General features: G+C 41.9%; 1 protein-coding gene across 2 annotated transcripts in view; it reads right to left on the bottom strand.

Annotated features, from left to right (window-relative positions):
• The window catches only part of SBF2 (SET binding factor 2), a 305,413-nt gene that overhangs the window by 66,348 nt on the left and 224,893 nt on the right, over positions 1-14,172 (bottom strand). For both annotated transcript variants that reach the window (XM_084893456.1, XM_084893455.1), the window contains exons 18-20: positions 5,670-5,840; positions 2,429-2,691; positions 678-850 (exon numbers count right to left, since the gene is read on the bottom strand). In XM_084893456.1, coding sequence (XP_084749582.1) covers positions 678-850; positions 2,429-2,691; positions 5,670-5,840 — 607 coding nt within the window. The remainder of the gene's footprint in view (positions 1-677; positions 851-2,428; positions 2,692-5,669; positions 5,841-14,172) is intronic.

The following is a 14,172-nucleotide window of genomic DNA, read 5'->3' on the forward strand; positions in this document are numbered from 1 at the left end:
TATATATATATATATATATATATATTATTGATTTTTTACAGAGAGAAAGAGGAAGGGAGAGGGATAGAGAGTTAGAAATATTGATCAACTAGCTGCCTTCTGCACACCCCCTACTGGGGATGTGCCTGCAACCAAGGTACATGCCCTTGTCCAGAATTGAACCTGGGACCTTTCAGTCTGTAGGCCGAAGCTCTATCCAATAAGCCAAACTGGTTTCAGCTTATTATTATTTTTTTAAAAAAATGTTTATTGATTTCAAAGAAGGAGATAGAGATAGAAACATCAATGATGAGAGAGAATCATTGATCGGCTGCCTCCTGCACGTCCCCCAACTGGGGATGGAGCCCACAACCCGAGCATGTGCCCTGGACTGGAATTGAACGTGGGACCCTCCAGTCCGCAGGCTGATGCTCTATCCACTGAGCCAAATGAGCTAGGGCTAGTGTGCCATTTTATATAAGGGACTTGGGCATCCATAGATTTTTGGTATCGGTGAAGGGGTGGTGGTTTCCTGGAACCAATTCTCCATGGATACCAAGGGAGGACTGTAAACAGCATGGCTTAACTCCACGGAAGACAAGTATTACAGGTTGTTATGCTGGAAAAAGCAGACCTAAAACAATTCTTACTCAATTACCTACAATATTCTGGTTCTCTAATATCTGCAAAGTGATTACCTGGGATCATGCAATGAAGGCTCTTGATGTGGTCCTGAGTAACTCCACTCTCCGTACAAACTTTGTCAATAAAGCGGGTAATGAAACGCACAACAGAATTGGCAATGTCATTATTCTCTGAATCTTCAAACCCACTTTCCGTATCATAGCTCTCAGCTACACTTCCTGCAATACTAAGAAAGTCAAGGAAAGCAATCATGGTCAGTTCTCAAAATGTGACAAATTACTACCATATCACAGTCAATTTCCATGCAATTTAAACTTGCTCAGAGACATCTACCCAAGCAGAAGGCTCACTTACTCACAGCTCATTTATAAGTGACAACAGGGAAACATTCTACTGGCCTACATTTGGAAGCTACTGTCAGAGATTGTCCTTTGGACTAATTTTTTTTTTTTTTAAAGAATAAGGTACCTTCTGTGATTTTCCTAAAAGGAAACCAGGAACCACAGAAAATAAAGAAAAAAGAAAAAGAAAAAAAAAGGACCTTTTCACGTATTATCTGATACCTCAACCTTCTAGAAAAACTTTCCCTTCGAAGTTAATTGCCACATCGAGCCAAAGTAGCAGCTATCTTTGCCCTTTGGCAACTGGAGCACATGCCCCCTGATAGATAAAGTAAAAGATCATTTTTCAGCAAATAGCACATTATTCCTAATGGGAAACCAAGTTGTCCTATGAATCCTTTTCTTGTCGATATTTATCTCTCTCTGAGAGCATCACAACCCTTTTGGCCACGATAAAGCCCTCATTGTACCATAGGTGTTCCATTCACGTAGGGAAGGGAATAAATCTGAAGTGGAGCAGATATGAAACCTCAATCCCCGCGCTTGTTGCTTAGTCAATAGTTCCCACTTTGAACAAATGCTCGCCTCCTCTGCCTTCTTTTAGGTGTCTATTCTAACCTACTCAGTTCTCCTCCCAAACGCTAGCCCATTCAGTGTTAAAGTAAAGCTGAGCAATGAATATAGCATCATATCATTCCAAATTATTAAAGAACTTAGGTGCTTGAGCCCCTCACTATGTAAAAACCAGGTTGTAGAAAACTTCATGAATGCAAAAAAAAAAAAAAAAAGTGAGGTAGGAAAAAGAGTGCTAGTTAGGAAGGCCTCTGGGGAGGTGACATCTGAGCTGAGAACTAGATGAAGGGAAGGAGTGATTTATAGGACTCTTTCAGGGAAAGTGTTCCAGATTGCAGGACAAGCACTAAGGCCCTGAGGTGGCACTATGCTTAGAGTGCCTGACATTAGGCTTAGCAGGGAGATAAGTTTGGCCGACAGAAAAGTGATAGGAAATGAGGTCAGCGCAGTAGCCAGGGGCCAGATCCCTCCAGGCCTTGCAGTCCAAGGGTTTCATTCCCAGTGGTAGGAAAAGTTGTTGAGGGCTGAGAGGAAGGCATGGATGAGGACATGACTTCAGGCACATGCAAGGGATAATTGAGGAAAAGAGAGCCAAGAAACAAATAATCACTTTAGCAAGGAGGTCATTAGTAACTTTTCAAAGCACTTTCTGTAAACTGCTGTGGCAGGAAGGAGCTAAGGACTGAATAAGCAGCTGGTGAGATTGGAAAAAGCAGATCAGGAAAGAGAAGAGAGTATGAGAGGTGGTTAAGAAGTCAGAGAAGTGAGGGTCTCTTAGAAAAGAGCTGAGCAAGTTTGAAAATGGTTAATTTTTGAAATATTTGTCCCCAACAGCTTCCATTCTCTGCTAAGTCAAGAACAGGAGGGTCTGTGTGGCCACGTTTCGGTACCTGTTTGTGACAATGCTGTTGCTCCCACTCTCCCAGTCGCCTGGTGCTGAGGTCCTTAGGAGCTTGTTTTTACTTGTATCGAGTGGGACTAGCAGATTGACCATGAGGTTGGCAAAGTGGATGGCCTGACTGAAGACGATGCTCTCCTCCCGCTGCACCAGCTCCTGCTGCGTGGATTTACTCAGCGTCGGCCAGAGGCGGAGCTGCTCGGCAGCCAGGTCCATGGCTGTCTTCTCCTGATATTGATCATTAGGAATCTTGTCCTAAAAATAAAGCAACACATTCTCTGCTAATCCATCATGAGCTTCAGAAGCCATGGAAGATGTTTCCATACTTCATCTATTATATGCTTATATCAGCAAAGATGAAAACATATACACAAAACATAACAACAACAAAACCAAACCTCGTCTTCCTTTTTACCCAGATCCAGCAGGCCTTGAGTGGAATCACGTGACAAACCTGAGGAAGCAGTGGCAAAGCACAGATGGACAGATGGATACACTTCTCATTGCTGACATTTCATTGCATTTATTTACCTCCGTGGCTCCATCCCTTTTTAGTTGCACTAGTGGCCAGATGCACGAAATTTGTACATGTTAAAAGGGGATTAATTAGAGGAAATAATTTAATATTGATATTTGCCATTTCTCTTTAATAGAAGTGTCAGAGATGAAAGAAAATTAGTAAAATGTATATGAAAACCTTCCTCCTATCAGAGTCTGGGGCGCATCACACCCAGAGTCAAATCCCTGCCCACCCACATGCACCTCAAAATCGCATGAGACCCAAACTTGGCCCCATTGGGGTAGATCCAGACCTGGCCAGTCCCACCCTGTTAAGCCCCACCAGGCAGGGGACGTAGCCTCAGGTCCCCTGGCCTGGCACCAGGATGGGGGGCGTGGCCTGAGGTCTCCCAGCACAGACCAGAGTGGGGAGCATGCCTTGAGGTCCCCCATCAAGCCCCGTCAGGTGGGAGACAAGGCCTGAGATCCCCTGTCAAGCCCCACTGGGTGGGGTGTATGGCCTGAGGTCCCCCGTCAAGCCTCACCAGGTGGGGAGGGGGTGCAGCCTCAGGTGCCCTAACCCGGCACTGGGAGGTGGGGACAGCCTCAGGTCCCTGTCAAGCCCCACTGGGCAGGGGGCATGGCCTTTGGTCCCATGGCCTGGTGCTGGGGCTGGGGTAGGGGGTAAGGGGGCGTGGCTTGAGATCCCCAGCCTGATGCCAGGGTGTGGGGTGTGGCCTGAGGTTCCCTGTCAAGCCCTACTGGGGCAGGGGAGGGCATAGCCTCAGGTCCCTGCTGATAGCTCATTAAGGCTCTTTATGGGAACTTGGATTCAAGTATGGGTATAGCCATCTTTGTGATGGAGTCATAGTCAATTAGCATATTCCCTCTTTATAAGATAGGATTATTAACCTGAGTAACTATAAATGCTCAGGTATGATTACTCAAGTATCATTACTAATACCCTTATACGTTTCTCTTCTTCTGTTTTTTTGGAGAAGGAGATGGAATGATCAAAGTCACAATACAGAGCTAGATTTCCTTGTAAATGTGGGTGTCAAACATTATACATGAGGATATGGGTGCCTATGGAATTTTTAAGAGGAGTGTCCTGGTAGGGTTAAGAGTTAAACAGTAACATGAACTGACATTTGCATAGTATTTATAGTCGTGAACAGCTGGTCTACCTACAATCTCACTTGTATCTAACCTGGGACTCAGAGACGGACTTCTCTAGAATGCAGGACACAGAGCATGTGTTTGCTTTACGAATGCTTTTGAGAGATAACAATGTTAGCATTACAGCTGCTTAAAAAACTACCAAAAGCACTCCACCAGCCCAATTATTTCTGGACCATGACCTCAAACTAATAGTGTTTATCCTTACCCAAGTTCATTTGGTGTTATGAAAGAAAAATCAGAGTTTAAATTAAATTCACACCAACAGTGTACAACAATAATCTGGAGCATCAGCTAGATGCCAGATAGTGCTATTTGTTATTAAAAGTTCTGTTCTTACCATCTTCAATATCAGACCAAGAATATGTTTAAATTTACCAGGCAACGAATATTTGAATACTACTGTGTAGTTGGAAAGGGTCAGCAGCAAGTTATTAGCCCAGCTATAAAATGAAAAATTAGTCTTAAAGTGAATCCACATGGACAATTAGGCTTTAATTGGCCTCATTCAATTAATGAGGATGAAAAATTCTAACATTTATTATTTAATACATGCCAGGCACTCTTCACTGTGCTTTACTTGTATTAGACATTACAATCTCATACAGTCATATCTGTTCATCTTACCAATGAGGGAATTAGGCACAGAGGGTAATATGAATTGCCCAAGACCAGATAGCTAGTGAACATTTTAAAATTTCAGAAATATTTAAATTCCTTTTCAAATTAAAAACAAATTGTCTCTGTTCTAAAATATTTTTTAAAAATGTTATACTGATAAAATATATAGAGTATATAGAATATTACTAAAAGAAGACGGTGATTCATTGTTGGCATTGGCATTCTTCTGAGCAGGGCTAATGAATTTGCAATTAACTTGAATTTGACATTTCTTCAAGAAGTTAAGGGCACAAAGACATGTACCCAGGTATTTTAGGTGTGTTTGTTCTGTTCAATATCCTATAATTGTTTCCAGGGAATTCTTATTATTAAAATACTAGAGGCTTGGTGCACAGATTTGTGCACCGGAGGGGTCCCTCAGCCTAGCCTTGTGAGGATTGGGCAGAAACTAGCTCTCCAACATGCCTGCGGGGTCCCGAATTGCGAGAGGGTGGTTCTCAGGTGACGCACCCTGGAATCAGGCTTCCTCCTCTCTGGTTCCAGGTATGTCTCCCGAGTACTGCAGCTCAGCAGCTCCCTGGTGGTCAGTAAACATCATAGCTACCAGTAGGATGGCCGAACAGTCGGCCTTCCACTTAGGCTTTTACATATCTAGATAATAAAATAACTCTAATGCTAAAGAATTGTACTGAGAACTTATTACAGAAAAGAGAGAGAGAGAGAGAGAGAGAGAGAGAGAGAGAGAGAGAGAGAGAGAGAGAGAGAATGTTAGAAATCAACAAAAGAAAGATGCTCACCACAGCGCTCCCTAAGTAAACGCCAAACACATTGGTAGGAAAGTGACTAGATTTCCTTTTTCACCGGGGACATTTCAATACATTTTCCTTGAAGACAAGATCCCGACCCACACATGCACCTTCCTCCAACTCTCTTACCTTCTGCTTCAGATGCAGGGCATGATTGTCTTCCTTGGCTGAGAGATACAGGGAGCGAACTTGTTCCTGCACTGCATTGTAAAAAGTTGTCTCCCAAAATTGCTGATTTGTCCAAATGGGGTGGTCTTGCACACAGGTGTAAGCAAACTGGCTGACTCCGGGGGCCAGTTTCTGTGAGAACACAATATGAAATCTATCACCATGGGGCTGGCAGAGCTGTGACAGTTCTGAAGGTTACAGGGGCCACAGTTAACCACAGATGTGCTCAAATGACATATCTAAACAGTATCTTATGGCAGTATAAGCTTAGCAACTAGTAACTTACTTTAAAAAATGTTTTTATTGATTTCAGAGTGAGGAAGGGAGAAGGAGAGATAGAAACATCAATGATGAGAAAGAATCATTGATTGGCTGCCTCCTGCATGCCCCCTACTAAAGGTGGAATCCACAACCTGGGCATGTGCCCTGACTGGGAATTGAACTGCGTGACCTCCTGGTTCATGAGTTGATGCTCAACCACTGAGGCACACCTGGTGGACAACTCATTCATTTTTTAACTGGCAACTTTGGACTTACTAGAAAACCTTTTCAGATCTCAGTCACTTTATCTATCAAAATGAACATTTTAGCAAAAGCTAAAAAGGAAAGCTATTATGTGAATTAGAGACTAAGCACATAGTAGGCACTGTAGAGTTGGAAGCTTTATTATAATTAGAACACATAAAATCCATTGCAACCAAATTATAAGACTCCAGATAATTCAAAATTTCTTCTACTTGTTTTTAGAATACCTTTTTTTTGGGAGGGGGGGCGGGGAATGCAGGGGGAATGGCACTAATTGAAATGTGAGTAAGCATACAGCTTGGTCTTGCACACAGAATGAGGTCATGTCATGAACTTGGGACTCAGGAGTAATTGCACCCTCCCTACTGCTCACTCTAGCCCTTGACCTCACCACCAGGCTGTTGTCTGGCTCACATACTCCCTAGCGACTGTCCTGGCTTCAAGGGCATTTTCTGGTAACCGAGTCTGGGTACAGGAAGTTAATCTTGAACCAAACCTTCCTTTCCAGGACTTCCTGCTGGGCTTCAGAGTGGCAGTCAGCCTTATTCTGTGATTAACAACTGACGGAAGGAAAACTAACTCTTGCAGGCACTAGAGGAACTTCATAAATATTTATATATCTCATTTAATACTAAAAACCTTATAAGATGTGCATTATTATCGCCAATTTAAGGAAAACAGAAGTTCATGGAGGTTTAAGTAATTGCCCAAGGGCATATAACAATTACATAAGTGGTGGTTTCAAGGGCAGACTTGGCTGGTTCCAAAGCCCCTGCATTTATGATACCAAACCGTCTTGCAAAGGAACTGGAAGCAAATCACAAAACACATTAAATACCAATTAGCACTGCTGCTTGTTCCTTTTTCCTGCATTTTAAGATTTTGTTTCCCAAAGTAATATTCTGCCTTGACATCTTTGATACGATTTCAAATTGATAATGCATTTTATTATATGTGAATTTTTATGAGTTTATGTGAGTCAAAATGATGACATATGCCATGGAGCAAGATCTCAAATACTCCCTGCATTTAAATTTCACAGGTAATTTACATTGCTGAATTTCAGTTCATGATTTGAGTATCTTTTCACAGCTATTGTTTTCACCTCTAAAAGTTAAAAGATGTTTCAACATTTAAAAAATATATATATATTTTATTGATTTTTATACAGAGAGGAAGGGAGAGAGATAGAGAGTTAGAAACATCGATGAGAGAGAATCATCGATCAGCTGCCTCTTGCACACCCCCTACTGGGGATGTGCCCGCAACCAAGGTACATGCCCTTGACCGGAATCGAACAGGGACCCTTCAGTCCCCAAGCAGACGCTCTATCCATTGAGCCAAACCGGTCCCGGCTCAACATTTTTTATTCTATCATTTCTCAGCAAACAGCAGGTAGCATTCTCAATTGTTAGACACTTTTTGTCCATTTTATTCTCTGGAATTGAGTTCATCTTTTTTTCTGTCAGTAGAACTAAAGTTTCTGATAATGACAGTTTTCTTTTGAATCATTTTAATAAGCAGACTAAATCTAGAGCTGGAACAGGTACCAGGCATACCATGAAATGTAGTACCTGAGTAGTTAGCAATGGTGTGGCTAAATCAATTTGCCTATGAGAATCCATGTACTTCTCTATCCCACATTTAAGTCCCTTTCAAGATGGGATGTGGGTTACACCTTTTTTGCCCCTAAGCATTCTAAGAACTAACAATGACCTTATAGCAGCGCACAAGGCTATTTTGCAAGAGGAGATTAAAGGCACAAAATTCAAGATAAAAGCATAATTCTCAACTGTTTTTCCCATGAAGACAGTCAGAGGCAGCACCATTTCTTACAAATGCAAGGTCACATAAGCAGTTCTTAACATTTTAGAGTTCTAAAATTATGTTAGTATAGATAAGCTCAGAAAAAGCTCTTAACAAATCCGCATCAGGCTCTCATTTAAAGTGCTTTTAGAGTCTTCCACACACAGAAGTTATTAATTATAAATCTTATTACAAATTGGCACCTCTGCAGGAACCAGAGAGCACACCACAGCCCTGCCTTTCTCCTTCAGCATTTTTCTTACTGACGCTGCATATTCACTTTCCTTGGCACGGACCAGCTATTATCTTCCTGTTTATTTACAAACTAAAAGTGAACATGAAAAAACTTGCTTAAATCTTTTGAACAAGAGTGAACTGTATATGTTCCTAGGCGGAAACATGGTGTAAAAGAGAGTGACAGTGGCCCAAAGGGTCAGAACCCACAGTTTGTTTACTTGGGAAGAATTACAGCAGGGTGAAGTGGTTAAGGATAAACACTTGTTGGTGGCAAGACAGTCACAAATGACCATGGCATCTTAGACATGCACACAAATCATTAATTCCAAAATACTCAAAATATTATCATTTTTCCAAACATGAAATCTGCCTGTTTTCTTTGTGGTTTCCTGCTATGCCTTCTCAACTGCAAGCATGGAGGACTGTGTCCCCGGCCGTGAGAGGGGGCAGAGCCGCGGCACTGATGGGCAGGTGTGTTCTTCGGACCAGCAGAGGGCAGTGGCACCTTATTCTGCCTAGATTCCATCAGGGCTTCAGAAAGGAATGCAAAAATGGAACTTTGCAGTCTGGCTGGGCTAGAAAGTGGGTGGTGAGCTGAATGCTGCATGTCCTCACTGTACACTTGAGAGAACATATAAAGAAAATGGCTTTACCCAAGGTCACCCAGCAAGATGGGTAGAAGAGAAAGGAATAGAAATAAGGGATTCCATTATTCTCCATCATCTTTTTTTAAAGGTACAAAAATTAAGATATTTCACAAAATAAAGGCATGGTATAATTATCTAGAGAAAAATGCAATGAGCCTATTTAGGGTTTCAGATTCAGTATATCCTGTTATAGTAGTAGTTGTTTTAGGAAATAAAGAAAATAAGCTTCTGTGGATAAAACTATCTTCCAATTTTAATCACTTCTTTGGTTTGAAGAAAAAACTTTCCCAAGATGTTTCTCATAATGGCCCGCACTCCAGCTTCATGAGCTTTATTGCGTAAGGAGACTCAGTCTACATGCAGCGTGGGGAGCAATGGTGGTAGGGAATGCTGCTGTCAAATGACATCTCTCCCTCCAATGTTGGCAAAAGTATTTATCTTACATTTCATAATGATTCTTATGATTCTGTCCTAAAGAAAGAAGTAATATTTTGCCATGCAATTTTATGAAGTCAACACAGTCTTAAAAGAATGTTTAAGAATGTGTTAACTTCTTTCCTTATCTAGAAGAAATAGCTTCAAATGTACTAGATTAAGCAATGCCATTCATTTTCCACAGAACATTGAAAGGAAACCCAGCATGGGACAGGATATGGAGAATAAACTCATGGGCTCACCAACAAGCAGGCCAGATTCAAATCCAAATAAGTGGACACAAATAATCTCAGAGATGAGTTGGGCAAGGGAAAGGTTAACATATTGGTGTGAGAGGCCTGTCTACGGTAGACATGTTTGCTCTCCAGGCCCAAGGCTCCAATTAGGGAGCTCAGAGACAAATCAGGTTTCAGGGGGAAAAGCTAGCTGGTGGGATTGATTCCATCCCAATATATAAAAAGCCAGGGGCTGTTACGACGGAAACATCTGGATGGACGACTAAACACAGGCTTTGTGGGCAACAAGGCTGGCAGGGGGTTAGTGAAGGACGACCAAATAACTGAACAGCAGGCTGTGTGGGGTGACCAGGCCAGTGGGGTGGGGGACAGTTGGGGGTGACTAGGCCGGCAGGAGGGGCAATTGGGGGCAACCAGGGCAGCAGAGGGGAGAAGTTGGGGGCAACCAGGCTGCCAGGGGGGGCAATAAGGGGTGACCAAGCTAGAAGGGGGGGCAGTTGGGGGGGAGCGGGTCGGCAGGGGGGGCATTTAGGGGTGATCAGGCAGGCAGGCAGGTGAGCAGTTAGCAGCCAGCGGTTCCAGATTGTGAGAGGGATGTCCTAGATTAGAGAGGGCACAAATTTCATGCATTGGGCCTCTAGTAAATATACAATGTTCTTAAAGAATAACGCAGAATACAAAGATTCACTGTGTAAGTTGCTGAATATTTCCTATCCATTCTGGCTCTGGAATACACATGTACCTTATTGTATAGTTCAGGAGTAGTGCCAGCCATCCTTTATGATTCTACACTGGTCCGACCAAGTTTGGATGCTAAGTCACTTTAGGAATTAATTTCTGAGTAGTTTCTGATGAACATTGAAAAGTGCTTAGACTTGAGAGACAAACAAAAGGAAGAAAGAAATAGATACCAGACTGCAGGCACTCCTTGACAACTCCTCCTCTTCCAGACCATATATGCAAATGAGGAAGAGAGATGTGAAGACACAGCAAGAAGGTGGTTGCAAGCCAAGAAAGAGAGTCCTTACCAGAAACCAAGTTGGATGGAACACTGATCTTGGGTTTCTAGCCTCCGGAACCATGAGGAAATAAATGTCTGTTGTTAAGCTAGCCAATCTATGGAATTTTGTTATGGCAGCCCAAGCAGACTAAGGTACATCATATATAGGACTCTGTTTATGCTTCTTCAATAATTATTTCATTCTGTTTTTAAATTTAGGATTATGTTTGCTCACGAATGTGCTGAAATGACCTCTCAGAATTATATAAGATAGAGCAGCTTTGGATAGATTTCAGTTGCCAATGTGGTAAATATAACAGCAATAAAGGGATTTGTATTATAACAAAAGTGATCAAGGTAGAGAAGGGTTTTTAAAATAATATTATACTGTTATATAAGACATTGTATTATATTAAATTAGCTCCTATATTATTCCTATTTTTGCATGCTCATTAAGAGATGGTAATAAATACTTATTAAAAGACTAACAATTTATTAGGTTCTAAAAGTGAAGCATTAAAATATAATCAATTAAACATAAATAATTAATTTTTTTGTGTACATATACTCTCTCTCCTAATAGCCTTTGATGGCAGAGACCATGTCTGGCACATCTTGGCATCAACTCAAATGTCTGGAGTATCTTAAGTATGGATGATATTGGAGACACATAAAATGCTTGTTGAATTCTAAAATGGTTAATTGCATATTTTCCAAGGGTTTCCCTTCTAACATTACAATTTTTATTCTAATTTTATTAGCGGGAAACATCACCCAAGAGTATACTACAACAATCTCATTTCTCACAGTCATTCCAGATGGTTCTCTGACTCCTGGTAATCCCCTGCCATCAATACTGAAGCACTCCTCTGACAGAGGTCTCCCCCTCCCCTGCTTTCATTTCCCCAATCCTTAAATCTCCCCTGAAAGTGATGTTCTTTATGTCTTGCACATCATGTGAAAATCTATCAGTGACAAACAGGGACAATGGCAAAGCTGCAGAAATTGAAAACAGACTTCATGAGTTAGGGACAAGATGTTTCCTTTAGACATAAAGGGAATTTGCTGAGTCACAGAGTCTAGTATTTATAGCACCACACAATTTATTTTCTGCTGTAATAACCTATTCTGTAATTCAGCAGCTCCTCCACAAGTCTCCATCAAAACCATGATTTATAAAAAATGCTAACAATGCTGACTAATAAGAAGGAAACAGCACTACCTAAGCAAAATGAAACTAGAAGAGTAATCTATTTATAAAGTGTTCTTTAGGGACAAGTTGTTAATAAAATCTTTGCTTTTGCTACCCATAAAGAGTCATGAGTTCGCATTTTCCATTCTTTCCTAAATATGTTATCAAGATGTATCTCACTGAAGGTTTTCTAAGTCCTATCCCTTAGGCCTTTCCCCACTATATCACACAATAAGAATTCACAACCAGAAGAAGCTAAAAGCTACAGCTTGTAAAGCTGGCATCCTATTCACTCCACCTGGCTGCAGATATGTTTTGTTTTGGTTGTCTAGGGTTTTTAAAAGATTAAGGCAACATTTAAAAATGAAGACATCCTATATAATAAAAGGCTAATATGCAAATTGTCCCTTTAGGAGTTCAATTGCTCACTTTGACGTGAGCTGACCACCAGGGGGTGGCGCAGAACATGGCAGGCAACCAGGGACAGTGGCGCTGAGGGAGTGAGGGAAGGAGAAGGTGGGGAGGCTAAGAGTCAGGGGACCTGATCAGCCCTGATTGCCCACCAGGGCTAAAGACCCTACCCATGCATGAATTTCATGTACTGGGCCTCTAGTCTATACTAATAAAAGGGTAATATGCTAATTAGACCGAGAGTCCTTCTGGATGTCCTTCTGAACAAAGCCATGGTGGTGGAGCAGAGGTAGAGGCAGTTAGGGTTGTTCAGGCCAGGAGGGGAGGGCAGGGCAGTTGGGAGTGATCAGGCCAGTGCGGGGCAGGGAGTGGCAGGCGAGCAGGCTGGCAGGGGGGGCAGTAAGGGACAATCAGGTTGGCAGGGGGGGGGCAGTGGGTGGATTGGGTGTGAGTAGGTTGGTGGGGGGGCAGTTAGGGGCAAGAAGGCTGGCAGGGGGACAGCTAGGGACAAGCAGGCTGGAAGGCAGAGTGTTTAGGGGTGATTAGGCAGTCAGACGAGAGGTTAGAAGCCAGCGGTTCTGGATTGTGAGAGGGATGTCCGACTGCCCACAGGAATCGGGCCTAAACCAGCAGTCAGAAATCCCCTGAGGGGTCCCAAGATTGGAGAGGGTACAGGCCAGGCTGAGGGAACCCCCCACCCCCGTGCACAAATTTCATGCAATGGGACACTACCATATAAAAGCTAAGTTTCCAGCTTCTCTGAAAAAATTGAGATGTGTTAACAGTATTCCTACATCCCTGCCTGGTGACCCCACCACATTGCTGCTCTTCGTTTGGCCTGCTTGGCTCATCTGCATTCTTTTGTTTGGGGTCAGTAGGCATTTAGTTTGTAACCCTTGCTAAAAGCAGATCATACTACAGATAACATTCTGTGTGGATCTCCTCTTGAGAACTTAAATCAACACCTGACTATTATGTTTGTCTACAAAGTGGCCTCTGTCCCTCCAACCTCTCAGTCCTCCCCAACATCTACCCTGCTGTATATTTCTGGAACATACTCACGTCACTGCTTGTTCCTACTGTATATTTCTGGAACATAATCACGTCACTGCCTGTTCCAGAATATGCTATTGCACGCTTGTGAGTGTTGAGAATAATATTAGTCTAAACTCCTTAACATGACTTCAAGGCATTCTGCAATTTGAATCTAAATTACCTTCCACAACTAAAGACTAAGTAGATTGAGACTATCCTAAAAGGAAGTGTCAAGGGGACTGCTAATGATGTTCTACCCTTTCCAACATTTTAATCAATGATGTGAATAATTTGTCTGATCCATCCTGTGAGAAGCTTGTCTTAATCCTTTTACCACCATTGGCAAGTGCTCACCAAGGAAACAAAAAGATCTGGGATCAATGGTGTTTTAAGATTATGCACATGTCAATCATAAGTAAACATAAAGATCCTAAAGTTCCGTTGCCTTTTATAGCATAGTAAGCATTCCTAAAACATTTTTGTATATAGAATCTCAGTTTTGCAAGACCAAGAAGAAAAACAGGATGATGGATAAAAGATATAAATGAATCAAAGCAATGTCAAAAATTTGAGGATTATTGAGATGAAAAAAATAGTTTAGCATTACAATTCTAATGCAAACAAAATTTGAGGGCTCTAGGTAGGAAACTATTAATGAATGAATTTGTGTTACTCCATGATTAAAAATACTTTCCTTTTAAAGAATTGCAGAATTGAATCACTGATTAAATAAAATAAGATCCACATTTGTAGAGGAGGCTCTCTGCACAGCACTGGCACCAAAAGATAAATTATACTATAACCACATTTTCCAGAGCACTGAGGTGTATTCGGCACGCTGCTGGGGGCTGGGTGGTAATTCTCAAATGTATGGTCACGTACAAGGTTTCAAAACACTGGGATGGAACCATTGAAACAGCATGTAGCTATGCTAGAAAAC

Source organism: Pipistrellus hanaki (genome assembly GCF_964339955.1).
Source record: "Pipistrellus hanaki genome assembly, chromosome: 9".
Taxonomy (NCBI): Eukaryota; Metazoa; Chordata; class Mammalia; order Chiroptera; family Vespertilionidae; genus Pipistrellus; species Pipistrellus hanaki.